This window comes from Erithacus rubecula (assembly GCF_903797595.1).
Source record: "Erithacus rubecula genome assembly, chromosome: 2".
Classification (NCBI taxonomy): domain Eukaryota; kingdom Metazoa; phylum Chordata; class Aves; order Passeriformes; family Muscicapidae; genus Erithacus; species Erithacus rubecula.
The window spans coordinates 53,329,989-53,357,847 of NC_136685.1; the positions used below are offsets into that span (position 1 = coordinate 53,329,989).

The following is a 27,859-nucleotide window of genomic DNA, read 5'->3' on the forward strand; positions in this document are numbered from 1 at the left end:
TACTCTTTAAAAGACCTTTATTTTGGTTGCATGGTTACAAGTAATTTATGCTTACAGTTAGATTGCTCCCAAATAATATTTCATAGCTCACCATGTACACAGTGCATTCTCTATCAGTCTGGTAAGGAAGAACTTTATAAAATCCAGATTAAGTGACTTTTTAATCTGTACACTCTTCAGATTAGTTCATCAAGATTAAGTAAAAAGGCAAATAGATTAATTGGCAAAAAAGTGTTTTTACATTTTTAATATATTAGTACAAAATGGCACAAAAGGAAAAAAGGTCATTTTAAAGGCTATAAGCATCAAACTTTAAAAATGCTTTCAGTCAGTTCAACTGATTTTAACTTAATTTCAAATATCAGTGTTGAACTTGGAATTGAACTTGTGATCTTTTCTTAAGCTGTGTGAAAGACATCACATACAGCTTCAGACCTGTTCATGGAAACTAAATCACAGCAGTTTCAGAACAGTGACATTCAAGTGCAGCTAGGAAGTTGGGAATTTCTGTTCTTCCCAGTAAGTCTACGAAGTCAAAGACTACAGCAAATTTTCATCTAGCCAAACCCACTCATGCACACTTCAGATGCAAAGATACCAGATGTGTGCAATAAAGCACAGTATTTCTTAATACAAGGACTGGAACAAAAAATTCAAATAATTACATCATTCAACAACCTTCCTACCTTTGCAGGAGGCTTCCACACATTACCATACTTGATGCCAGATATAGGGATAAATGGAACATTTAAAAGATTTCAAGCAAACTGAAGGCTTAATTCACAGGCTTCAGGTATAAAAAAGAGAACACATCAATTTCATCAACCTGCATTTTATTTTTGAACCACCCATATCAAATGGGTAGGTGAACATTATAGAAGGGAAAGAGAGATGAAATATATTTCTAACTTAAAAATAAATTCTGAGATGTGAATTCGTTGCTCAAGCAACAATTCAGGAGTTTGTTTTGGCAGCAACATTTAGCAATATCCCAAAAGATAATTACCCACCCTGTCAACACAGATTATCATTACTCTGATTAGCCCCCTAAACATTAAGATGTTTTATGCTCAAATTAACGGAACAGTTTATGATCGTGACTGGGTTTTTTTTCTGGTAAGACAGCACCCAAATCTGAGAGGACAGGCAGTTATACTGATGGCAGTACTGAGAACATTATTTCTCAGGTTAAAACAAAAAGTCTTATAAAACAAGTAAGTGTGATGAAGTACAGAACCACTATTTTACTCAGCTTCACAATGAGCAAACCATGACTATGAATTTCCTTTCCTAATTTAAATACAAATTACAAAGCTTTCTCCAGAGACTTATCTTGCAGTTAACCATATGATGACTCCAAGAAGCACTGCTCCGACAGTAAGTATAACAATGAGTATGCACATCTTCTTTCGGGATCTTTGCTGCCAACAGAGAGAAAAATCAAGTTGACTGAAAACTGTACCACATCAGAACATCAGAAAACTATTCAGATGCTTTTATGGTCCCACTGCTTGTGCAATCTAACTAAATTGTGTCTTTACATATAAAGATGGTCAAGTCATCTAAAATGTTCAAGGGGAAAAAAAAAACAAAAGCAAAGTTATCTACCTTACTTTATGGCTATATTATTCAACAGAATTATTTCAGTGGCATTTTCTGGTACACTGAATAAATTAATGAGAGAAAACACAGTAATGTAATGAATGGATGCAATTAGAACTCTGGGGGAAGTAACATGAGAACAGGTGACAGCATAAGAAAGGAAAATGGATAATCAGTTGCACAACAGAGAAGGTAGAAATGATCTGCTAGAAAAAAAAAAAAAGACTATTAATGTATATACAGAAGGGAACAATGGACTACAATTTTAGACTTCTGTGTATCCATTCACAGTTATTTTAAAGGTGCTTTTGCCAGGTTTCTTAGGCAGAACTTGCTCTTAAAGAAAACAAACAATAAAAAACCCCAAACCAAAGAGACATGACTAGAGACCCACTTACATAGATGTCACTACAATGAAGTACAAATTATGAGTGTGTTGAGAACTTTCACATTCCCATACAGGTCTGTAACTTGAGATAACAAAGCACTCAAGATCAGCAGCAGTCTGTCATCCTTTACCTGAAGGGTATGGAATCTGAAGGTTTCCTTCACAGGAAGTAAGAAAATTAACAATGGATTTCTTGAGCTCTTTCTGACAGCCAAAGAATAACAACATTCACATCTTGGGTTTCTAGGCCATAGCCCCAGAAGTAAAGCCAGTCTGTGCTGTACTTAGCAAAAGTTCTGCCTGGGTGGTTTTGATGTTTTGGGTTTTTTTAAATTTTCCTCTCTGAAGAACAACATCTGTGTCAGTTCTTCATTGAAGCTGTTAGCTCTCCGCCCATACTACCCAGACCACCAAATTTCATAATAATTCTCTTCTTCTAGTTTTATTGTCTTATTGCCTCTTCTCCCACCATCAGGCTAAGATTTCTTCATTTTATTGTTTTACTTGTGAAGAACTCAATCAGTTTTCTGGAGTACCTTCCTCCTGTGTCCATTATCTTCTTACACTCACAATCTCTTCCTTCTGCATCCTGCTGACACTCTCTTATCAGAAATGTATTGAAGTCAAACATTTCCCCTGTAAAACTACTTAAGCAAGGCATGTCAACCTTATTTCAAGATGCAATTGATCATAATTTCTACAAGTGCTGAAGCAGCCTGGCTTTTCCCATATTGCTCTGCTGTGTGAATGCACTCCACAGGGCAGGTAAGTGACACAGAGCTCATCCAACCACAAACAGGAGCTGCAGATGTCCTGCTGCTGTGTCCCTCCCAGCACACCTGGGCCTCTAACATTTCCTTGAGGGCGTCAGGCAAGACATAGTAGTTGCTGAAATTTTTTAGCACCTTGGAACAAGGATAAGTTTTCAAGCAAAGGAAAGTTCAAATCCAAAGCAGAGTACACAGTCCTTTCATCCAAACACAGAGCAACTCTGCAGCATTTGGCACGTCCTGCAAGACAACAGAAGCTTGCCAAGTCTTGATAACCTTTCTTTGAGATGGGAAGATCCTTTCCTCCTCACAATAAATCACGGAGCTTTTAATTTTAAATTTCAACCAGAAATTTTTGGCTGCTATTATTTTTTCCTGATTTTTTAAGTATCAAAATAGGAGTCCTCAAATTTACTTAATGTGCCAATTAATCCCACTGAGAATACAGTTCAAGGATGCACTCTCTCCCATTTCTGAAATCAGCAGACAGTCTTTCAGACATTCTGTCACTCATTTACTGCCCTAGCTACTACTAATACACATAAGAGGATTTTTAAAAAAAAAAAGTCTAAGGACCAACTCTAACTTAAAGGGGAAGATTACTTCTAAGAAGTTCCAAAAATGTTATAAAGAAGTGGCATATAAAGGTATTAAAAGGCTTTTCAAAAAAGTTTGACAGTTTGAAATATATTTTCAGGATCAGAGTAGCAAGTAACGAAAGCTGGATATATACAGCTCCAGGAAGATTTCAGACAGCAAAAATTGGTGCTAACTGGCCACATCTTCAGAAGATTTTCCTGCCTATTTTTCCTACTCCTCCAGTGATCTCCAAATACAGATCAATCACATATTGCTCTTCCATATACAGGAAACTTTAACTTCTTGAATTATAACAGTAGGAATCTGTGTAAGGTTTTTTCTGTTGGTTTGGGGATTTTTGTTTGCTTGTTTTAAGTGAAGGTGTAACTCCAGGTACTCTCATAGAATCTCAGAAGGCTTGAAACATTCTGGCTGGAAACAGCCTCAGAAGAAACCCAAAGTTTTCCAAAGTCACTGACTTTTATTTTATATTGATCTAGAAATACCATTGTAGTCTAACATAGACCTTTAATTCTTCAAGTTTTGAGGAACTAGGCAAAGCCCAAAGTGTGTAAGTGTGGGAAATGCAGGCACAGAAAGCTCCCAAGGCCTTACACATACAGGCTCAGAGATAGAGATAATGTTTGATCTAAGACCTTGGAGAAGGCTTGGAGAACTAGAGCACTGAAGCAAAACAGACATGAAACAAGAATATAAGTTTGTAGTTTAAGCAGAAATACGTTTTAGGCAAAGAGAAATATGTATTATGCAAGCAAAGCAATATGTTAAGTAAGATACTAAAATATTTTAAAGTTTGGCAATAGAACCTGTTATAAAGTTACTTAGAAGTTTAAGACGTATCAATGTAAGTTTATAAAGTGTTATATGATTGGCTGAAAAACGATGCACTGTGGTAAAGCCGTAAAAGACAAAGCGATTAATGACTGGTGTAAAAAGATGTTGGCAAACTTTGTAGAAGTATTTGATTAGCTAAAAAACAAATATAAGGCATTGTAACTGACAAATTAGATTGGCTTCTGATATTATGGCATTGGATCTAAAACCCTTCCATGAGACTTATAATGTAATAAAGCAATAAACCATCTTTTACATCATCTCTCAGTAGTCCTGTCCCTAGTAATTATACCAATACATAAGAAAGCCTAAGTCAGAACTACTGTAGGACAGTTTCACACAGCTGGCATTACCTGGTAGTTTGCTGCTCTTGCCAGCTGCTGGTTTGCTTGCTGCACATGTACATCTGCACTTTCCACATTGGCTTCTATGCTGTCTTTGTTTTGAAAAGAAAGATTTCAAATTTTGGTAAGTCATAACCCAAACAAAGGTGTGGGATGCTGAAATATACTTGAGAACATATACAACAGCTGCCCCAAAATGCTGATGTCTTCATCAGTATTCATCAATGTACACTGTATTATGAAAGCTTGACCCATCCTACACTTACACCTGAGTTCATTCCATAACTGCTCAGGCAATGATTAGCTGAATTCATGTCAGGTAACAGCTCTCCTGTTCTGCATGCAAGGCTAAAACTTAGATACCAACCAGGGCAGACATTTTCTACCTTTTTTTTGGTTTTGTTTTTACCTTATACTTGTCCTCCAACTTGCTACTGAGTACTCTCTGCTCAGATTAAAAGGAGTCCTGAGATTTATGAAACAGAGGTAACAGACTGAACAATACTCCAAGAATCGGATTCTAGTTTAGTGTTTTATCATATTGACACAGATTATAGTTTTTCAGTAAAAAAACATGAATTGATTATGGGTCAAGATGGCAAAAAAAGCCCTGAAAATATATTCTGGACATAGACAAGAGCATGGCTTAGCAGTTGAAAATGGATTCTCCAGTCAAACTTTGTTAAAACAAGAAACCTGTTTGCATGAAAGGCAAAGCATGAATCTTTGCTGAATCTGCATGCTTAGATCCATTTAGAAATACAGTAAAATGTCCACAAACTTCAATTTTATATACAAACAATTAAAAAAAACTATTTTAAAGACATTTTATACACATGAAAAACTATGTGCTTTAAACTAGATTTTAAGCACTCTTTCTTACTGTATTCCCAGTTATCTCAGCCAGTCTACCCATTATTAGGTTGTACCTGATTTCCTTTAGCTTTGATAGTGTCATTAGAGGAATTTTTCCATCAAAAGGAAGTTGTACACTGCAGCTTGCCAGAGAAACTGAATTAAAAAAATTTCTGGTAATATTTGAATTGGACTTACCTATGACATCACCTTGTTCATGAATCATCATTCCTAGATCTTTGAAAATTTCGTTGATATCCATAATATCAGCCTGCAAAATGAAACAATTAATGTACATCACACATTCTAGCATCTATGTGCATTTAGATATAAATACTGTTCCTACTCCTCCAGGGTATGCATCCATGGTTCTTTATACTTCAGAATGAATAAAAAACCTTTATGCGCTTATTTTGAAGGCTTTTCTGGTACTTTGAGACTGAGTTTATGAAGTCCTTACTTACAAAAGTTTAAATGAAATGGAAAATCTCTGTATTTCCAGAAATGTTCAAGAAAATCTACTTAAAAATTAACATGCTGAACAACACACTGGGAAGACACGTGAGAAGAGGTATAATTTTGCTACATTTATTCACTGCTTAAAATGGTTCTATAATATGTTCATATTGGAAAAAAAATGAACGTAATTTTTCTTACAATCACATGAGCACTTTTATTCTTCAGCAGAACCACTCAAGTTAAACACAGTATATCAAAACATGGCTTTCATACAGTAGATTTCAAATGTATTTCACATCTAAAGACAATATTTGCAGGTTTGAAGGGAAAAACCACACCCACAGACAAATCCAAACTTCTCAAGATTCATGCACCAATTAATGCTCATTCTCCTTTAAAATGCTACTTCTTTGGAATATCAAAAACCTATTCTGCTGCAAAAGCACCTGTACTTACTTCAAGCTGCCTAATGGAAGATTCCCTCTCCTCAATAAGACGGAGGTCATCTTCTGTAATTTCTTCATCTTGCACTTGTGCTTGTGGCTGACTATCAGACAAAAAAAGAAACAAAAACAAAACCCATACAGAATTGAAAAAACAGAATGAGAATTTCTTCAAAAGGATAAAACTACAGTTAAGTACATAGTACATTTTACATTATCAGTTAATAAAATGTGTGTTGTTATCCTTGTCTGTCCCTGGCTAACAGAAATGGTATAACCATCACAGCTTTGGTGTAGCAGAGCTGCTGGAGCAATGCTGCACAGAGCAGGTGGCTGACTGCAAATCCTAAGTATGAATACGAGGTCAAAGTTCCTTCTGAATTATCAACTGCAGAGTTTACATCTATCTGAGCAACAAAAAAAAAAAAACCAACCAAAAAACCAAAAAGAGACTAAGAAACAGTTCTTGGAGAGTATGGAAGTAATGGGAGTTCCCAATAAACACTGGGCCATTATCACTAAAGCTTTACTTTACTAAAACTCAAATAGGACTCTTCTTACTAAGTCTGGGTCCCAGAAAACCTAAATGCAGCTTATGGGAGCGTAAGGCCATGGTTCCAGCTGAAACACCAGGAAAAAAGGACAGACATAATGCGAACTGCTTCTTTTTCTCCCCATGTATGCCATCAAAGTATCTTCTTTATGTTAAAAAAAAAAAAAATCATGGGCAACTTGCTTCCCTGCAGGCTGTTCATTATTCTGAGTTAGATGAAGGTGTATTAAGTAATTCAACCTACCTGTCCCAAGAGACAAGTGTTCCCTCTTTGTAGTTATCTTCTGGAGCTCCACCCTACATGATCAGTGTTTAAAAATAGAAATAAAACATTATAGCCCTGAAAATAGCACTGGCAGCATTTCTGTAGGGAGTCAATACTCGAAGGTTTCTACTAAGTCAAACTGAAACATGATTCAACATGTTCTCATCCTGATTTTGCTTTAAGCAAGCATAAGGCTGAAATAGAAGCAAAAGCATTCAGCTCAATAACTGCTTGCTACAACTTACAAGTGCAGAACATATATTTGGCACAGAGCAAAAAGGCAAAATTGATATACTGACAAGGAAAAGTTCAACATCTGAAGCTACTCAGCACATCTCCACCTTAATACTCCACTAAAATCTGGCAAGTCATTCTTCCCCAAAGGGAGAAAATCTGTTGATATCTAAAGGCAGAGCAAAAGCATTTCAAAATCTGCTAGAAGCTGCTTTTGCAGGATTACAGCATGAATACAGAGGCAGTTCATTCCTTTGTGTGACAAAGGCAAGGGAAAAGTAACAGTTGTCTGGTGAGGTTATTACAGCTTAATGCAGCCTTTACTATAAAATCATAGCAGCATGTTCTGCAGCAATTAGACTCAGCTGTAAGCTAAGTAGCACTGTGGAGGCAAATCTGACACAGAACATCTCTAACATCAATGTAAAGAATACAGTGGCACATTTTCTGATACTTACAGACACCCTTGAGCTGGCCCTTACTCTGGCTACAAAGTCCTTTTCCTTCTCAGCAGCTTGCCTTTGAAGTCTTTGGAAATTCGTCAGTGCTGTGGTAAACTCCCCCACAAGACGGTCCTTCTGTATTTTTCTTTGACGCTGTAGGAGAAAAAGTTTTACCAAGTCAAATGAGCTCATTCTTTTTGAGGCTTTACTATTTCCACTCTGCTAAATACCAAGGCATATATGCTTTTTCTTCTGAAGTGGTTGCAATTCCATGGACAAACCTCCTTTCCTTCTGGGATCACACAAGCACACAAATTAAGGCAATAGAAGAGGAAATCAATGTATTTATTTTCATTTCACAGCTGCAAATGAGAAATGAACAGTGATAAGAAAGCTTCTACCTTCCTTATTAGCTGCTGACTATAAAATCTTCTGCTTTAGTGTGAAATATTTTGACACCAGGAATGCTGAAATATGTAGAGGTGACTGAACACAGAGGGGAGGAAGGGAGCAGAAAAGAAAGAACAGAGCACTTTGTATGTATTTTACATAAATGCTAGAAATGCATACTGAACTGAATCCAGAAGTGGGTTCAAATACCCCCTTAAGTGCTTTAGAACAGATTCAGAAATACTTGTTCTAACATTTCAGGGATTTTTTGGTTTTTTTTTTTTTTTTTTTTTTTTTTTTTTTTTTTTTTTTTAAGATGTAGTGAAGGGAAGGAGAATATTGGGCACTCAGGAGAGTCTCCACCATATTTTCCTAAATATATGCATACATCAACCCTTACAAATTTCTGAAAGGTTGTCATTTGCCATTCATTAACCTCTTATTTATGCATTTCATTAGAAACAGACTTGATAAAAGGATAAAATTAAACAGCAAAACATTTCACTCTGAACTTTTCAACTCCAAGATAAGCAAACAGAAAAAAACCCAACAAACTAAAGATACTTTGGCTGAACTAGTGGTTATGTACCAAGACCAAGTTTTAACACTGCTGCTAGAAGTTTACAGCTTCACAGGATGAGCACACATGGATCATGGTCTGCCATTTGAACTCCGTGCTTCAAGACCATTTACTTTCCCAAAGGCTGCTCAGTAACTACCCACAGATCAGGCACGTTGTTTAAGTGGCAGTAATTCAAATCCATGTTTTCTAGAATCCTGTTGTTCTCCCCTTATTTAAGTGACAGATTTTGCTAGGATAAGAAACGACAGAAGGGCAGAGAGGAGTGTGCTAACCACAACAGCCACTTCACATTTCTGACTGAAAGATTTTACATAGACCTCAGAAAGAAGGTTGATTCACTAACAGCTCCTGTGTAGTCTAGTCCTCTTGAGAAAGCAAAAGCCTGTGCTTTTTGATCAGCACAGCACATATGTTGATCTGCGTGATGCAGAATGGACAAACTGTGATAATACAATTATTCAGACAGTGAATGAACAGTGTTTTAGCACTCAATTCCTTGACCCTGGAGTCAGAGTGCTGGCAGAGTCAGATACAGCATCACTGCAAAGGATTACAAAGTGTCCAGCTACCTGAAAAAGCAGAAAGGCACAGCACACTGCCTTGATTCCCACCACTTCAGTCACCCTACTTCATTCCTGATACATAAAAACAACTATGGGACAAGTCCTGACGGCAACAAAATATTCTTACATTTTAAGTATTCCCGCATTGTGCAAATGTGTTGACTAACTAAACAGTGCTTTGAAAACAGGAATAAAGAACTGAAGTGACTCAAATACTTTACATGAGCCAACATAATAGTCAAACAAGCCATGCTTTTTCGTTTTATACCTGTTCACTTGTGGCAGGCAAAGATCCAAACTCTTTAATGTATTTGTCAGTTTCTTTGGCAAGTTGGTTGGTGTATTGCTGCTTCTGTTGCCTAAAACCAAATGCAAATTTCCATTAGAGACTATTGGGTTACTTTGCTGAATTTCACTGGTTCTCAGAAAACCTTAGTACTAAAAGCTTCTCTAAAGCACACAAAGCCATCTTTATTCTGTTCTTTGCTGCAAAGGCATGAATTAATGGATTCCAGGCAGGACAGGTGTTGAAGAAGGTGTGTTCCTCAGTGTGACAGCATAATTAATAATTACTTATTTCTTCCCCTTAGGTTTCTTCTATTTTATGAGTGTTCAGCAATACATTTTTAGTCATTATGAATATGTAAATATACTTCTGATATGATCACACAATCCTTTACCTATATTCACTTTTTTTTTTTCTGAAACAACTCAAATTTTTTACCTGCTATGGCATCCTACCCACCCAGTCTATATAAAAAAGGTTTTACCTGGAAAGCTATTATCAAGCCATCAGTATCAATATTTAAAATAATCAAATAACTCTTGGAAAGGCCAAATATTCAGACAAGTGAGACAAGCTTACTATATGTACATAAATTATCCCAATAAGGGTCTGAAGTATGTCCTTAACCATTTCTGTGCTGTTCAGGTGTGAATTTATGCCTATATCCTGTTGGGTTATTGCATAAACTGTGTATGTTTCACAGCTCACCTCTTCCCAGTCTCCAGTAGAACACCCCCTGTGGATTGTACTATGGCTAATGTTATGGGCCCTGAACTCAGGCCATTATGAAGAAATTTGGCTGTTCACACAAAATAAACATGACAACTTTGGTTCAACATACACCTCCTCCTACTATTTAATGGCCATAGAACAGCATGAAAAACACACAAATGCCAGGGTGAGCACAACACGCTGCTTATGTGCATTTGTGATGCTGAGATTAATGTGGGAAAGGAGTTTAATAATAAAAAAAAAGCCATACTGGTTCATTAGACCATGCAGAGAAGTAGAGAACAGCTGCTGTCTCTCCTAGAGGCATTATTAGTGAAAGTCCACCTTGAGGTGACTGAACTCCAGCAGAGCATTTGCCTTGAAGTCTGATTTCACTTCTGTTATGTTACTATTCCTGGTACTTATTTATCCGATAATTTCATCCCTTTCTGTGGCTTTCATCACTAAAAACAACATTCCCTTTACTCTCTCAGTATCTCACCTCACAAAAAGCCACCCCAATATATTCATTACCTTGTGACACTCCTACAGGCAGACTGGAAGTCTTGACTAGAGTGGAGGGATGTGGGGGTATGTTTTTGAGCAGTGATATTGTTTTCTGGTTTTGCCACTTTGCTAACAAACAGCACAGGTTCTATAGATGCACAGATACTGCAGGCAATGTGCATGAGCAAATCAGCTGATTCAAGTTTACAGACTATCCTGCTTTTAGAAAGCACATCTGAACATCTAAGTTTCAAATATTTGTCTGTGTTAACCTTTCTCAGGGAAATCAAGCACCCTGCCTAATAGAAATCCACCTCATCACCTAAGAGGAGACTGTTTACAAGGCAATGAAATTTAGTGTTTTCATGTGAAGTACTCACAGCTGTTGCCTCAACTCAGGCGTGTCCTGTGGTGTTCCAAGCTGATGTAGTATTCTTTGTATTTCAGCAGCTGTTTGTGAAGAGGAAGAAAATTTGAATGGGGCAGAGACAACTGCTACTCAGTTTTATGCATTTCTGCTTGACAAGACTAAAGCCATATAAATAAATTGACAGAAACGGATATGCAGGCCATTTTCAACCTACTACAAAGGTCCCATTTTTAAGTCCCAGAACAACTACTGAATGATTTTTGCCATGTCAAAGACAAAACCTGAGGTTTCTTATGAAGGATGAGAATGTATTCAAATCTTTAGGTAGATATGGCAATTTAAAGATTAGCCAAAAATTTCATTTTAGTAAATCTAAATCAGGGGGTTTATTATATTTTTAAAAAATAAACATCACCATTCTCATTATTTTATGCATATCATTTTAGAAAACCATATGGAAGACTTCTATAACATTATCTTACACAAAAATTTCAGAATCCATGCAGCAATGAAGAGACAGCAACAAAGCATTCATGGGTTTACAATACATCAAAGAGGAAATAAAACTCACATGTCCAGGTTTAAATTATCATTTTGACATTCTTATGTTTTTAAGTCCGGGATACAAACTGCCAGTAATTTTTGAGTGTATTTCATAAAGCATATTAGTTTTGAACTGGCATATTGTCTGAGCCTTATTTTCAGCCCAATATATTTTGCTGTCAATTAGAAAGCAAAGAGAAAAATGGACAGAAACTTAAAGGATAGGCAGTTTTTCACTACACCTACTTTTGTATTTTAACTGAGCTGAAAACCAGCAAAACATGAGTGAAGATTTTTGATTTTGGCTACAGCCACCACTGGCTGCTAAAGACCAGCCCTTCCCTGCCTCCTGCCTGCTGGGTGAGGCAGTGCTTGCCTACCCGCACTTCTCCTGGGCAGCTGCAGCTGCTCACACACATTGATTAATACCAGCTCAGGGTAATTAACCTTCCTTTTTTATGGTCAGTGCAATGCATTGTTTTAAAACAAACAAAAAGATAACTGGCTGGCGTTATCTTCAATAACATGGAGTTTTAATATCTATAAAGCTGAGCACTAATTATTCTGTATTTGTTCTAAGGCTCCCTTCTGACTCCAGAGCCGAGGAGCTCGGTTATTCCGTATGCAGTTTTAAAAGGGAGAGTAAAAAGAAAACCAAAACAAAGTCTCGGTGTGTCCTACCGCCACCTAGAGGTCCAATTTTTTAAGTGCAAGTAAAGAAAACGCACGCTTATGTTTCAAATAAAAATTCCCTGAAACATGGCCTATACTTAAAATATTTGCATTCCGAGCTAACTGCATATTTATCCTACTTCTAAAGCTGAACAGAAGTTGATAATTGAGAGAAAATTAAAAGCCAGCACTACAAAATTGGTCAGGTATACAATTCCAGAGGCAGAGTTCATGGTAGTTCAGGTCCTGTGATTCAAAAATTTAGCATAACTTATAACACATTTTACCACGAAGTCTGTAAGTACACCTAAAACCAGCAAATTTCTAATACTACTTCAAATCACAAGGGGAAAAAATAGAAAAAAAAATTCCTAAGGACTGAAATAATAGCAACTTTTTCTATGCTTCCTGTAATTCAGTATTTTCCACCTTAGCCTTGGTATTATTGAAAAAAAAATCAATAATTTGTTTATATGAAGTATGCTACATAGAAACATTAAAATGGTTATTCAAGTAAGTAAATATTAAAAAAGGCAGAGCAGAAAAAGTAGATTTCAGCCAATAGTATTCAGCAGCACTCCAGAAGATGCTCCACAAAAAAAGCCAAAAACAAGGATGAATATAACAAAGGAAGTGGAGAAGCTGACTTTCCTGAAATCTTGATTTACAGTATATACCTACAGATCAATGAGTTAAAGAAATGCAGTATTTGTACTCCTTTGTGTTAATATGCTGGAGTGTATATGGACTAAAAAATACATTCTTTATAGTCTTATAACTCTATTGTTTTGGCTTGTATTTACTGATTTCTCACTGTAGCTACTTCTCATTCAAATATTTGATGTAATATTATAGATATAACCACAAAGCCACCTAAACTATAGACACTCAGTTTATAGTCAGTTCCACAAACAAAATTTTTTTACAGGGTTAAAGATATTACCTTGGGAAAGGGTCTTCTTCCCTCACATGCACACACAGGTTTCACAGAATCTGATTAAAAGCAAGAACCAGCTTTGCAACTTCTTAGATCATAAGACAGCATCCCTTCCTTTCCTCAAGGGAAAAGCAGGGTAGCCTTAGCACCTCCTGCTAAAGGTTAGGCTGTAGAAACACCCCTGCTTGCTCCTTCCACTGCTCCATTTGTGAAACAAGCAGGGAGAAGAATTAAGCAGGCAATGAAGATCAAAACTGCTGAAAACCTGGGATTACTCTTTGGAAAACAGAGGTTCCTAAATTCCTGATTTCACTGCTGATGCTTGCATTTATAAGGGTACTGCCTCTCTCATTTAACCAGCTATTCAGCCCTGTGTAGGGAGTTCAGGCTGGCAGCACACAGCATCTGCTCTGGTCTCCTCAATCCATCAGTAACACTCAAGTGTCCCAGAGAGCCAAAAGGTTAGGCCTAGCTCACAAAGCCATAGCACTGCACTGCAAACATATTGGTAACAGTCAGAGACCCAAGACCGCAGCACAGCTTTGACAGGTTCCTAGGTTACTTCACTCTTTATGGTTTTTCCTTCCTCAGTTTCCCAATTCTTTGAACAACCCAAGGAGTTCCAAGAGACAGGAGTAATCTAAGGATGCTCCTTCCTGGACATTAAAAATCCTGTCACAGAGACTGACTATATCTTGTGCATGATCTTAATTAATTTCAGTACAAAGTCAGACACTGGCTCACGTGAGCACTTAGGCTCCTTGGGCACACATAGGTGGCTGCTGGACTTTGCTCAGGAGCTGCACAAAGGCACACACCACGTGTGCATGCAGGCATTCTTTACCAAAGTCACAGGGTATGGCAACAGCCTGCATCACAGGTTGCAAACTCCTGCAGCCACTTCACCCTGCACATCAGGGTAGATGTTTGCACAGAATGAAAATCAACAGCTCTGTCAGGGCTCACACTGCACCAGCAGAACAGCACCTTGCCAGCTGTGGGCTGGCAATAAAAGAAAGCAAGTCCACTTTGGAAACTGAGCAGAGCAAGAAGCAAGGTACATGACACTGTGCAAGCAAAATGCATTTTTTCCCAAGAAACAGGTATCTTACATGCAAAGGAATCTCATTTATTTCACCTAAAAATTAGTCTAGTCTTAGAAAGAAGCAATACCATAACATTAGCCTAGTCTTAGAAAGAAGCAATACCATAACATTAAGAAGACTTTTCATTTATCTTTGCAACATTCCTGATCTAGATCTCACAGTACACAACTATTAGCTGATAAAAGCTACTGAGCTTCTCTAAGGCTGGTCACATGCTCAGGAACAGGTCAGACACAGTTAATGATGAGCCAGAGAAACAATTAAGACCTAACTTGAATGCCTACAGAGAAAATTATTCAAGAGTCAGCTCATGTTTATTTTTACAAGCCAAACAGTGGTTCCATTTCTAGTCAGTGGAAGGATCTTCCTCTAGTTAAGAAGAACATAAAAAGGAAAGCAGTAGTCTCTGATATAAAGGACCTAAATTTCTCTGCAAGAGTTGAGAAAGTAGAGATAGTTGCAGTGGAAATATTTACAAGGTTTAACAGGTAGGAGTATTTAAGAAACATGTTCCTGACTGAACTGTAATACATACAATTTTTTCATAAATAAAAACATGTTTCACATACCGATAATACAACTACCCTTGCTTTAGAGCTGACTAGTAAAGAAGAAGGTTTCTTCTCCTTCCTCCTCACCTTGTTTTTCAGACAGATTTGCAAAGGTGTTTCATTACAAGTAAATCCACGCTGATATAACTTCTGGTTCTGGTCCTTGACATCAGAACTATTAAAAGGTGGTATAGGAAGTTTTAAACTTAAAATAAAGGCACAAATAGATTATTACAATGAAGACCAAAATGTAAATCAACTTACTTCCTCTAAGATTTGGAGTGTAAATAAGCTTAACCCCAAACTATGAATTAATAAACACTGTACAAGCTGCAACAACACAGCACTGCTGCAGTACAAAAGGTAAAAAACCCTACCCAAATCCTTCAGTAAAAATCCTAATGTTTGAAAGGCCATGCACCAACTAAGAGAATGGAAATTAAGACCAGAGTGGAGGTCATCCACCTTCTCTGGCAGGGCTGAGAAGTGTCCAAATGCTGCTATTGATATTCATCTACAGCATTATCCAAAAGAAACTGAGGATGGTCTTACTTTGCAATGTTTACCAGTAACTCCAGCTACAGGAGAGAAACTTTCTCAAGCTACCCACAATCAGCTGTCTTCCTGCCTTAAACCCCGTTCTATCTCACATTTGGTAAACCAAACTTTAAAACCTCAAGTGGCCATGACCAAGCTTTAGAGATGGAGAATGACATATCAGCTATCAGCAACATAATCCTGAGAGGTCTAAAAAATATATCTCAATATAGAAGCACGAAACTGAGGGCAAATATATTTAATGAGTGCTGCTTATAATCCCACTGCAGTAACCTCACTTCTTACTTGGATAGCACAAGATTGCTTTATAGCCATCCAGTAGCTGTTTCCTTCAACTTCCTTCAGCCAGACCTACCACACTGACCAGTTTCATGAAAATATGGTCTAACACTTCCACAGAAAATGTGGCACTCACTTGGTGTGCATGGAAGAAACACCAGCATCAAACACTGAGGCTCTGCACTGCAGAGGACAAGAACCAGACAAGCAGGTAGAGCAAGCATAATGAAACCTGCCTAACAAAACAGCAAGGATTGAGATCTCACAGGAAGAAGGAGCAGAACAGCTCCTCCTAAATGTTAATTGCAATAGTCTCACCTATGTCGCCATCCTGTACTTAAAAAGGGACAGATAGGATTTTAGTAAATGTCTGAGGTTCACAGGGCTAAAACAACAATAGGTATTCAAAGACATTGCTTATTCATTATTAAGATATTATTATAATATTATAATTTCCTTATACCTGAGCCCAAGGAGAATAAACAGAATCAGCGAAACATTCCTTAGTGTACACCTAAAGCAACATTTGATTTGCTCCATGTGAGCCTTATGCTCCAGCTATGGCTTCACAAGGCAAATAAGCAGTGACTTCAGCACCAGCCCAGTCACCTTGCAGAAATGCTTTGTCAAATACCTCACAGGCGCTGTGACCGGCTGGGTAACTATGAAGAAATCTCCTACTTCTTTCCAGCTCAACAAGTGAGTCAACAAACAGCACATCCAGTTACAGATTAATTCGTGTGGAATCTAATAAACTTCCAAGTCCCTTCAGAGCAGTCTATTGGAACAAAAGAATTACTTGTTAAAATTACACCAGTTCAAACTGCTTTTGCCTAGGGACAACAGACTTCCTCAATTTATTCAAATCCAATTCAATGTGTTTTGCTTCTGTACTTCAGCTGAGGGTACTTGACTAAAGATGAGGAGATGCTGCATAACACATTCCCGGATCAAGGAAAATTAAGGGCACCTAGTGACAGGACAAGGCAGAATGACTTCAATCTGAAAGATGTGAGGGTGATGATGCACTGGAACAGGCTGTTCAGAGTGTCTGTGGATACCCCATCTCTGGAAATCGTCACAACCAGGTTGGATGGGCCTTTGAGCAACATGATACAGTGGATGGCACCCCTGCACATGGCTGGGGGTTGAAACTAGATGATCTCTAAGGTCCCTTCCAACCCAAGCTGTTCTGTGATTCCGTGATTCTGATTTAGTTGTGATATCTCCATCAGATGAAAGTCATCTTGTACGACCCTCTTTAAGGCTGTTAGTTTAGTTCACACTCCCTCAAATTTTACATAAATCACAATACCACAGTGCTGTCTTGCTAGCCCTACTTTAACCAGAAGTGACAGTTTATCAGAGAAATCAAATCCAGGACATCAGTCAACAGATAGCAGCTTACACTAAAAAGCATCCCCAGGAACTAACCTAATTGGAATCAAATATCTAAAAACTTCAGTAATTTGGTTTTAAGTACTTTGCTTTATGTCTTAACTCTGCGTGTAACACTGATTATTCTAAAACAGGAGAATGCACCAGCACAGAAAAACAGTAATTGATGTATGTGTGGGAAGCAGAAAATAAATTGAGGAGGAGCCTGAAGATTGTCCTCTGAAAAGACTCAGTAGGCACAAAGAGTAAGAAAACATCCAGTCTTGTAATATTTTTTTTTTTTTTTTAGTATTTTGTTACAGGTTCTGGCATTTCTAAATAGAATCATGCCCCAGAATGACCAGCAACACCAGCACCAGTGTCTTGAGTTCAGCATCTGCCCTCAGTTTTTCCAGTGCTGTTGTAATGATTTCATTCTAGTGTAGTCCCATCTACAATGGTCTTTCAAGGACACTGTGAAGTGGGATTGAAGCATTGGCTGTTCTTCTAATGTGGGCGTAGAATACACTAAACACACATTGTTTAAGTGCACAATAACTGAACATGCAGTCAATTATTACAGCTCAGCCAAGGGGAAGTCATTAAATCAATCACTTTATATGCTTATCCTAAAGTATCCCTGGTAACTTCCTGACACTGGGAAGTTTGAACATTTCTCTAAAGAATACAAGTAGCTCATTAAATTATGAAAACGAAGCATAGTTCTGCAGTAAACAGTAACTGCACAAACACCATAACCCAACCCATTTACATGAAGAAAGTCTGGTTTTTAAGAGGCCAGGTCATTACTGCAGCTGCCTCAGGAGCTGACATGGAAGGAGACACAACACACCACAGACTGGTCAACACAAGTGAGTAGCTGCTACTGTGGGGTCACTCACAATTTATCACTGACATGGGTTTATTCCAAGTCCTGACAGGTGTCCAGCCCTAGCACAGCAGTTTTATAGAAGATTTGATTGAGGGTTCTCTGTATTATCAAGCTGCTATGCAATCCCCCGTGCACATGGAGGAAAACTCAACAAAACTGAACTGCAACAGGCACTTTAAGTACCTTAGAGAGGATATGAAATACAACTATCTAGAGATAGAAAGAAACATGAAGACCCTGGCCACATCCCTTCTCTGCTGCAAATGCAGGCTGTTTTTGCAAAACTTGTATGTATTGTCAAGGTGAGTCCATTTATACTTGCTCCATCAACAAAAGCAACAGTTGCAGTAAAATTGTGACCATCTTCACTGGACATGTTACTATTTATAATAATTCTAAAGCAATACAGTGTCAGTCAAGGAAAATTTCTGCCTTTTCTCTACATATTGACACAGTGTTCTGGGGCATAGATGGAAGACCCATTTTTTCACTCTATTATGCTGCTAGCATAAATAAATCCCTGTCCCTCTTGTGTAATGTCATCCAACAAAGACAAACAAGACAAAACACACAAAAATATCAAAAACTTTCCAGATTTATAGACAGATCTGTGAGACATACCTCCTTGAATGTATACACTATTTTACATAGAACAAAGCCTTTAAGAACTGCATGAAAATGATTCAGGCCTGAGGTTTTCAGAAATAGGTTATTTATACAAGAACTGTGAGCTTCCTAACTTCACCACATTGCAAAGACAAGCATTTAGAAAGACTCAAATTAGCTTTCTCCTTAGTTCCTTAGCTTGGAAGAAGTCTACAAAATGAAATGTAGAAGCATATGAGAGTGCTTAAAATCCCTAAATAACCAGCCTTTTCCTGGCTTTATAGAAACTTTGTTCTAAACCCAAGAAAACTTCTGGACAACAGCAACAATAATAATATAGAAATTGTTTCAGCTGGTATATTTCCACAAAGTAAAATCTGGTTAACTGCAGCTAATTGGAAATTTCTGACAATACCACTGTTAGAAGTCTCAACAAGCTCTACTGGGAGCCTATTTTCTTTAGACCACACCTGTACAAAACCACACTTTATTTATAGACAAAACAGAATTTTGTTTTCATACAGGATTTGATTTCAACACCTCAGCGATCTCGTTTACTTTTCATGTGTCCATCTGTGTTCTTCTTCAGCCAAGAGTAATCATGCAAACCTGCTGGTGCTTCAAACGTACTGACAGAGTTTTCATGAATGTTTCAGGCTTTTTAGCAGAACATTTTAACTACCTACTGGGCTTAAACCACAACATAAAGGTGTGTATCAAAAGTCTTAATATTTTTCAGGGTTTAATCTACATTTATGATTTTCTACAGATTTTAACAACATTCAGTGAGAATACTAGCCTTATACAAAACTTGAGATCCAAAAAAAATTGAACAAAACTGTTTTCACAGGGCAGGTATCACATGACAGAGGGGATATCTGCTGGCTTAAACTGACCTTCCAGGAATGTGCTCTATATGAATTGATGCTTATTCTGCCTTAACAAACAGCAAAGGAAGTCCACAGAAAGCAGATGAGAAAGTATCTCTCAAAGTCAAAGTCTCTCAAAAGTCTCCAAAAAGTCTCTCAAAATCTCCAACCATATGTGGATTGTGGCTACTGAATTTTGCTTTTTTTTATTACTTTACAGCATGCAGAGAATGTGTTTGTTGAGCTACGCTGATCTCCAGTGTGAATGAACAAGTCAAATACTCTATCAGTGACCTACTGTGCCAATACTGAGCAAGGGCAGATTATGACACTCCTGCTGGCTTTGCAACCAACTCTGCACAAAATGCTGACATGACCTGGAGGAGTTGGGAAGTGAAGGAAGGGTTTGGTAGGGAAGGAATATGAATGCATTACTATAGTTAGTGTAGGTTCTCTAGCTGCTTGATTACTGTTAGCAAGCAAAAATAAAAAGTGCTTTAAAAGAAGCATTTTAAAACTCAAAGACTGGGTATATTTTACCAATATTAGGCTTTGTTCTGTGTTCCCAAGCAAAAGGCAGCATTCTAAACTGCTTCTGAATGGACAGCTCCCAAAGAAAGCCCAGCTCAAGATGCCAGTGGAAACTTCATAGGTACAAATCTAGTCTGCACCATTCCTGCTTTTCTTCAGGGACTGCTCAAAGTAGCAGATTTGGTAGCTACAAATAAAATATTAAATACAAAGCAAAACAAAGACATACTAGCCTGCTTCCTCAATGACCCTCACACAGCAAAGTTATTTAAGTATGAGGAGGGGAGGAAAAAGCATGGCTGGCTACTTCTTGCACAGTTCCTGGCAGAGACATGAGTCAAATCTTTCCAGCTGAGCACAAGAGGCACCTACTCCTCTAACTGCACCCTTCCTACATTTGTAAGCGTGGAGTTGTTCCCATAGAGGAATGTAACTCCCATTTTTTTCCCCTCTTGGAAACATATTTTTAAATAAAATGCATTTCCCCTTTTAGCTACACAAAGAGAATCAGTTCTTTAAAACACAGAAAATGCTCAGATTTCAAAGAACTGCTCCCTCTCATCTTCAGTTGAAAAAAGTCTGAAAGTAACATATTTTAAAGCTTTCAATCATATATGGATTCAAAGTGCTCATCCTCCCAGGCATATCCCAGTAGGGTAAATGAACATGTCTGGTAGAAATGCAGTTTTGTAAGCAGGCAGAATTTGTTTTGTCACAGAGAAATATATTTTGATAGCTCATCTTGTATCTGGGTATCTCACTCATTCCTTGTCTATCCAGTTGCTATAAACAAGCAACCAAGAGGAAATATTTCAAGGAAATATTGAAGGAAGGCATTTAGTTTTGTCCCAAGTTAACAGCATTGACATTAAGCTGTGAAATAAGTGAGAGTGCTATGTGTGAAACCCAGTTCTAGAACAATTGCTCCTTCAGTAAATACTGATTACCCTGATAATAGGTTCTGTCTGCAAAGGCCAGACAGGTTGGAGCTTTACATTCTACATATATTCTTCCACATATTCTCTCCTCCGTATTCTTGCTCTTTGTATTCAGAAAGTCAGAGACAAACATCAACCAATTTAAATGCACTGAACTTTTAAAATACGAAATGTAGGTCACAGATATAATATAGGCCTGGACAGAGAATTACAGTTACTTTGGACTGGAATCCAGACAGACCATCAAACCTTAACCATCAGTTGAGTTCTAGTAAGACAGAAATTTAGCAGCTGCCCAAGTCTAGCTCATTATACACTTCTTTGGCTTTATTATTCAAATCTGAAGTTCCCTTAGCTGTTTGCAGATCTGTTTCTCATCACTGTTAACACAGACCTGAAACCAAACCAGTGAGACACGGCTTGCAGGCATCACTGACCTCACTGAGGTTCAGCACACAACACTGCAGCTCATTTGAGCGCATGTGATTCAGACTTCCCAGACTTCAGAGCACTGCTCAGTCACATGGATACTCGAAAAACTCCAGGAGTGGGTCTGAGAGCCTAACTCTCCCTCTCCTGCCTGAGGCTCTTCAGATGTCAAGAGCAGCCTTAAGTTTTGCAACTCCAGCTGCCCAGTGAAACAGTTGTAACAAAAGTAACAAATACCCCACAGACTAGTTCCCTAAATCTCAGCTCGGGGATGTTGCTGATAAAACGTGAGTTTCAGGCTGAGGAAAGCAGACTGTTCTCTAGATGTTATTAAGTGATGTCATAATCGCTTATTTTGGCAGAAGTGCTGAAAATGTGAAATAAAGCACATCCTTCTCTAAAGAACAGTTGAGAAGCTTTTATATACAGAATGTTCTGGGGTTGGGGATCTCAAACACAGGCAAGTGTAAGAGAACCCACAATATAGACAGCAGCATATGCTGCTTCCCATTAGCTAGCTCAATTTCAGTCTTCAAGGTCCTAAAAAGGACTCACCAACACCCTCTCCTCCAAAGAAACTCAAACAGCCCAGTACAGATAGCATTTATTACAGTAGTTGAACACAGGTTTGTACAAGGCAGAAGCAATTTATAGCTCTCAACACGTCCTCAACAAAACAATCAACATCATGATTGGATCAACAGAGAAAAAAATCTGTTCTTTAAAGTTAAAAGGCTAACCAAGATGTTACCAAACACAAATGTAGAAAGAACAGACCAAAGAACAACCCAAACCAGAAAGAATACTATCTTGCAACTGATACAATTATTGAAGCAGTGTGTCAAACCAGCAAAGAGAGGAGCTTTCCTAATCAATCATTAAGTGACTACAATAGCAGCATCCTGCCCATACATTATGGAGCATTAGGTATTTAATATATATATTTTATCTTGAAACAAATCAGATTTATTACTTGGAAAGTGAGTATATAATAATTCAACCTTGAAGAAATGTTAAAGATTGTTGTTCTCACCCATGTTACTTCCTACAAAACTCTGGCATATTACGAAATCTTGGCTGTACTATCTAATATAGGAAGTTCTGTATTTCTCCAACAAGTTAAAGGGCCAGCTTGTAGCTGGAAGGGCCAGTTTCCTTTCAACTAATCTGTACCTCATCTCCACCTCTGTAGCAGTATTCCCACTTTGCTTGTATGTTAGCAGAAGTGTGAACTAGTTTTGAGGTACCTCCTGAAGTAGCCTGGTGATCTGAAACAAAATTCTCTTCCTCTGTTAATCTCACTCTGAAAACCAGAGTATCTACACATCTTCAGATTAACCAAGAAGAATTCAAGTGTGTTGACACCACTCACAAATGCTTAGCATTTCTGGGCATAAGTGAAAAACCAAGTCAAATGCTTAGATGGAAACCCACACATTTAGGGTCAAGATTCCTGTGTCTCTCCCCCTTCCTTCCTAACCAAGATGATAAATTGCAGTCTAAGAGACATGTTCAGTATCTCCTTGGCACTACAGGTGCCTAAGCTTGCAGGTTTATTCCCATCTGACCTCGAAGTTCCTGCAGCTCACACATTCCAATAGAAAGCTGGACAGATATTACACATAGGGGAAAAAACCAAGGCTAGAAAAGAGTCCACAAGTCCTTAGAGACCTCAGTTCAGGAAACACATTCAGGATAGGATCCAGATCCTCATAAAATCTAACAGAGAATTGACTGCAAGAGTAACTGAGTGGTTACAGTTTAGTCAGATCTACAGAAGAGCATGGGATGGAATCCAGCTCTGTCCCTACCAGAAATAGGAAAGAGCTTGGCTGGAGCTTTTCAGAGCAAAGCTCCTGTTTCAGAAGCAATGCAGCAGTGGAGCTAAAGACATTTGGATTTGGGTCTTGGCATGGCAGTAGCACCTATCTATTGCTCAACACTTTAGCCATCTAAATTTCAAAATACAAAAGACAGCAGGACTGGAGATAACTCTTCTGGCATATCTCCTATCTATGCATGGGCAGCTTGCTGTTAGTGTGCCCTGGGGAGGAGACACAGAAGAAGGAAGAGAAGGGATGGAAGGGGAAAGATGAGCTTAAGGAATTACTGAGTCCAGCACAAGATGGTTAATTATGTTCAGCAATTTTCACAATACTCCAGTTTCAATTGCTGACTTTATGTTTTCACCTGACAGAAAACCTTTTTTTTTTACATTTTGGTGCCTCAGTGTCTGTCACAAGTTGGCAGCTGCCTCTAGAAGACCAAGTTAGAAGCCATCAGACTGAATGAATTTACCGAGTAGATTTTAGGAAATAAAGTATAAGGACTTTTACAGAGTTGGTTTGCTAATTTTAGCTTGTGGAAATACAACTCTGAAGTACAAAAACTTTCCAATAAGGCGAAATTGCAATTTTGCTTCCTGTCTGCTGAGATCTTAAATTCTTTCTGGAAGAAAATACAAAATGGAACTATAAAAATATGAAACAACCCAAGTCTGTGGCACTAACCTGTGCTACAAATACCAACTTCAAGAACCTGTCTCACAAAACAAAGATCAAAATTTTAACAAAAACTGACATACTTTACTGTCCAGAATTTATCTGAAGTTTTAACATTAAAATATTCACTTCTGCATGCACTCTTCATAACATAAAACACATGTACCAAAACTACCCACGTGTTGTTCATTACTACCTCACTTCTGATGAACCATATACTTTGCATTACTTGTGAATCAAACTGTATTTGCCTCATATACACACACATTGAAAATAAAATGGAAAATGGTGGAAAAGGGAAAAACTATTGAAAATCCCAGCAGTCTAACTAACCTATAGCTTGAACACCCCAGATAGGTGGCTAAAAAATACTAAGTAGCACAAAACTAAGCACTGGTATATTAAAACTTGCAGAACTTTATTTACATATCTAAGATACACAAGGGACAAGGGGAAAGCTGCAAGGCAACAGCCTTCCACGAAGGAATCCGGGGGCACCTCAAATGGGGGCACCATCATTACCAAAATTTTACACAAAACATGCACAAATGCAACTTACAGCATTGTGTGATCTTCTGGATGTTAGAAGTGATGCGTTGTGCTAGTTGATTGGGATCCCCAAAACCTGGTCCGTACGACATGGCTGAGCAGATCTGCTGTCACGGTCATCCACAACAGGAAAAGGACAGACACTCTCCACCTACAGAAAACAACAGTTATGTTCTGGTCATTGGTTTATACTGGCTCATATTCTTAAAGAATATAGGGGAGAAGATTAAAGAAAACTCCATACACTAATGTTTATCCTATCTGAAAGCACTGCACTTCAAAGACAGAGCTTATTCTTTGTCAAACTTAAGTATTTTCTCCACTGTAATCAAAGAAAGAGTGTAATTCTCATTTCTTGCCATTCCAGAAAAAAAAAAAAAGCTGTATGTTTAATCTGAAAATGCCTAACCCTCTGAAGAATTACATCCCAAAACAATTATATTGTTATTTACATACATATCACCCATCCCACCAATACAATCCAGCGTAAGAAACCACTGGAAAAAAATTCAGCAGATATCACACAAGACATCAGAAAGAAGGCAGAATCCAGTTTCCTCTAAACACCAATCACTTGCATAAATTTCAGTTTTAGTTTAACCCATTATTACCTAAATTCTGTGAATTAGTACTTTATCCTGTTTCAGCTGCTGTATTTGTCAATATGAATTAATTTTTCAATAACCTGGCTATTCAAACACATTTTTAGGGGTTTTTTTTTTCATCCATACAGATCAAATTTCAGCACAAGCTCATGTGCTCATATCCTAAATTGAAATTAACCAGACATAGATAGATTTGCACAATACCTGTACAAATCAAAACTGGCAGTCTATCTGTTCCGTAGTGAGAATGCAGAATAATCAAGTGCATATACATCCAACACAATCCCACAATTTCACGCAGGCTTACTCTCCTGTACATCACCTTCACAGGTTGGACATTTTAACTTCACCACTTCCCCACATTTCCACTGTTCAACCCAAACCATGTGCCTTCCAAGCAATGTCCTCTTCTCCTGGCCCATCAGCTTCTGGTTGAGACACAGCTAAAACTTGTTTTCAGAAAAAGCACATTTACTGTGTGAAAAGGAAATGAAAAGGCCAACTGATTTGTGAAGTATGACAGCAGCTGTGCTACAATTTGCAAACTCAAGTCCTTACAAACTTTTTCAAATACAAGCAATTGCAAGTCATTGTTGCCAAATATTTCCTTTCACCTTTGGAAATGACTGTATTAATACAGGCAGCAATACCCTGGCTGTGTTAAAACACAACTGGTTTCATATCTCTGTAATATGAAATCATCTCTAGTGAAGCCAAGATACTGCACTGGTCCTGACATTGTACATCCCCCCAAAACTTCACCAGGGAAGCAGCTACAGATGTACAGATGTCACCCTGGAGGTGACATCACCTGTGCCCCATGAAAAAGCTGCTGCTACCAGCAGCAAACCCTGCTTGACAAACCCTGCTTGATTTTGAAATGGCTGCTTCACTACAATCACAAACCCTGTTTGGAGTCTCCAGGCCCTGAGGTATCCCCCATTAATGAACAACTTGACTACAGAGGAGGTGACAGGGAGTGTATTTGCACTCTTCTACTTGCTGCATTATTGCCTGAGAGACCTGACAGCTGTCTGCAGTGTAGTTTCCTTTGTCGGTACCACATGGAGATTCAAGTTATTTGGCTTAAGTCTGGAGTCAGCCAGCCAGCCAGCCTAAATCCCACTTATCTGGGCCAAGGCTGGTATTACAACCCTTGATCAGGAAACACTGCACTGAATTTGTATTGTAAGACCAAACCCACTCAAACTTTACAGCAAATAAATGGCTCTATATCTTGGTGTATTGACTAAGTAAGGAAATCTACCAATTCAGTGAAAAAATACAGCCACAGGGATAAAAACCAAAGAAAACACCTTAAAACTAAGTTTGAAAAAGCAGACTGGGTTTTTTTAAAGTTAGGAGTATTTCTAGATACCTTAGTAGAATGCTAACTACAGTGCTACTGACTGAAAAACATTTTAGTTTAATATTACAGTTAATGTTAAAAGTTAATTGTATGTTTAATGGTAATGTTAAAATGCCACTGCTAGAAAGAAGAGATGGCAAAAGACCAAGTTACCTTGTGTAGAATTAACTGAAATAGGTTTTCATGATTGGTTTTTCTTCTTTCCTATCTATTTTCACCACATATTTGCCTATAACACTGTTCTCAAGGAATACCTTTACAATCAAGAGAGATACACTGAATATTTCATCCAAGTTTTGACAAAGGCAGTTACTGTTTTTCTTTGTCTTGCAAATTGCTACAGCTAACCGTATCTTTAAAGAAGGTACACTCCACTACACTGACAAATATACAGATTGTTCAACATGTAAGGGTTTTTCAACTTTCTACTACAGTCAAACACAACAGATAGCAAGTTGTTCAGATGACAGACTGCAAAACCCACAGGCTTTACATCAGCTTTTCATCTGCACATGCAGATCTCTCTAACTGATGATGCAATTCTTTTTATCAACTCACACACTTAAGAATTGAGATTGATAGTAAATTTGTAGGATAGCCATGTAAACCAGTAAACCACAGCTGGTTTAGTCCATGTGCACTCTTCTGCTAACAGAGCTAGTCCTGTATTTTTTAATAATACAGGTTGGTGACAGAGTAAGTGACTGGTCTGGGGAACAGACAGAAAGAGAGGCAAGAGGGCAGCCATCAGGTGTCATCACCTCGTACTCTTCACCACACTTTCTCCCTCTAGTTCTCACAGTAACACGGGCATCTGAACCAGATGAACACCCTACTTCCACTCACAACCCCTTCACTTGTTAGTGCTGACATACTCAAACTCCTCTGAAAACACAGATAAGCTGAGCCCTTGGAAAGTCAACTGCTTATGACCTAAACAAGGTCAGGGTTTCAACCACCAGGAAACAAAACAGGCATGCACCAAGCACTTCCTTCCATCCAGGGTGATAGGAGCATTCATAAAGACACTGAATTTCCATAGAAATTATCCATTTTCACTTTCACAGCATTTAACTACTCTGTCGTGACACATTTTGGTATGACTGGCTGCACAACTTACAAAACAGGGAAGTTAAAAGCCTGCTGCAGTTTCAGGAAGTACACTTCGCCTTCAAACTGGAACGCAGCTGCACTTGTGGCAGTCTTCAATTCCTCTAAAAGTTTCAGTCAGGTGTGAGTTTCTGATTGCACATTTTATCTTCTGCTCAACAACTCTGCCTCTGAATGGGAGTACACTACTGCCAATTCAGCTTGTCAAGCTAATGTAGAAAGTCCAAGGAATTGAAT

The 27,859-nt window shown here is 38.1% G+C and overlaps 1 protein-coding gene across 1 annotated transcript; it reads right to left on the bottom strand.

Annotated features, from left to right (window-relative positions):
• STX7 (syntaxin 7) lies at window positions 1–27,859 on the bottom strand. The gene is made up of 10 exons (XM_079325333.1): window positions 27,633–27,859; window positions 24,549–24,689; window positions 11,211–11,280; window positions 9,595–9,685; window positions 7,806–7,943; window positions 7,093–7,145; window positions 6,309–6,399; window positions 5,592–5,664; window positions 4,548–4,630; window positions 1–1,421 (listed from the first exon to the last, which is right to left on the bottom strand). Exons 2-10 carry the CDS (start codon window positions 24,628–24,630, stop codon window positions 1,329–1,331), a joined length of 774 nt encoding a protein of 257 aa, XP_079181459.1. The 5' UTR covers window positions 24,631–24,689; window positions 27,633–27,859; the 3' UTR covers window positions 1–1,328.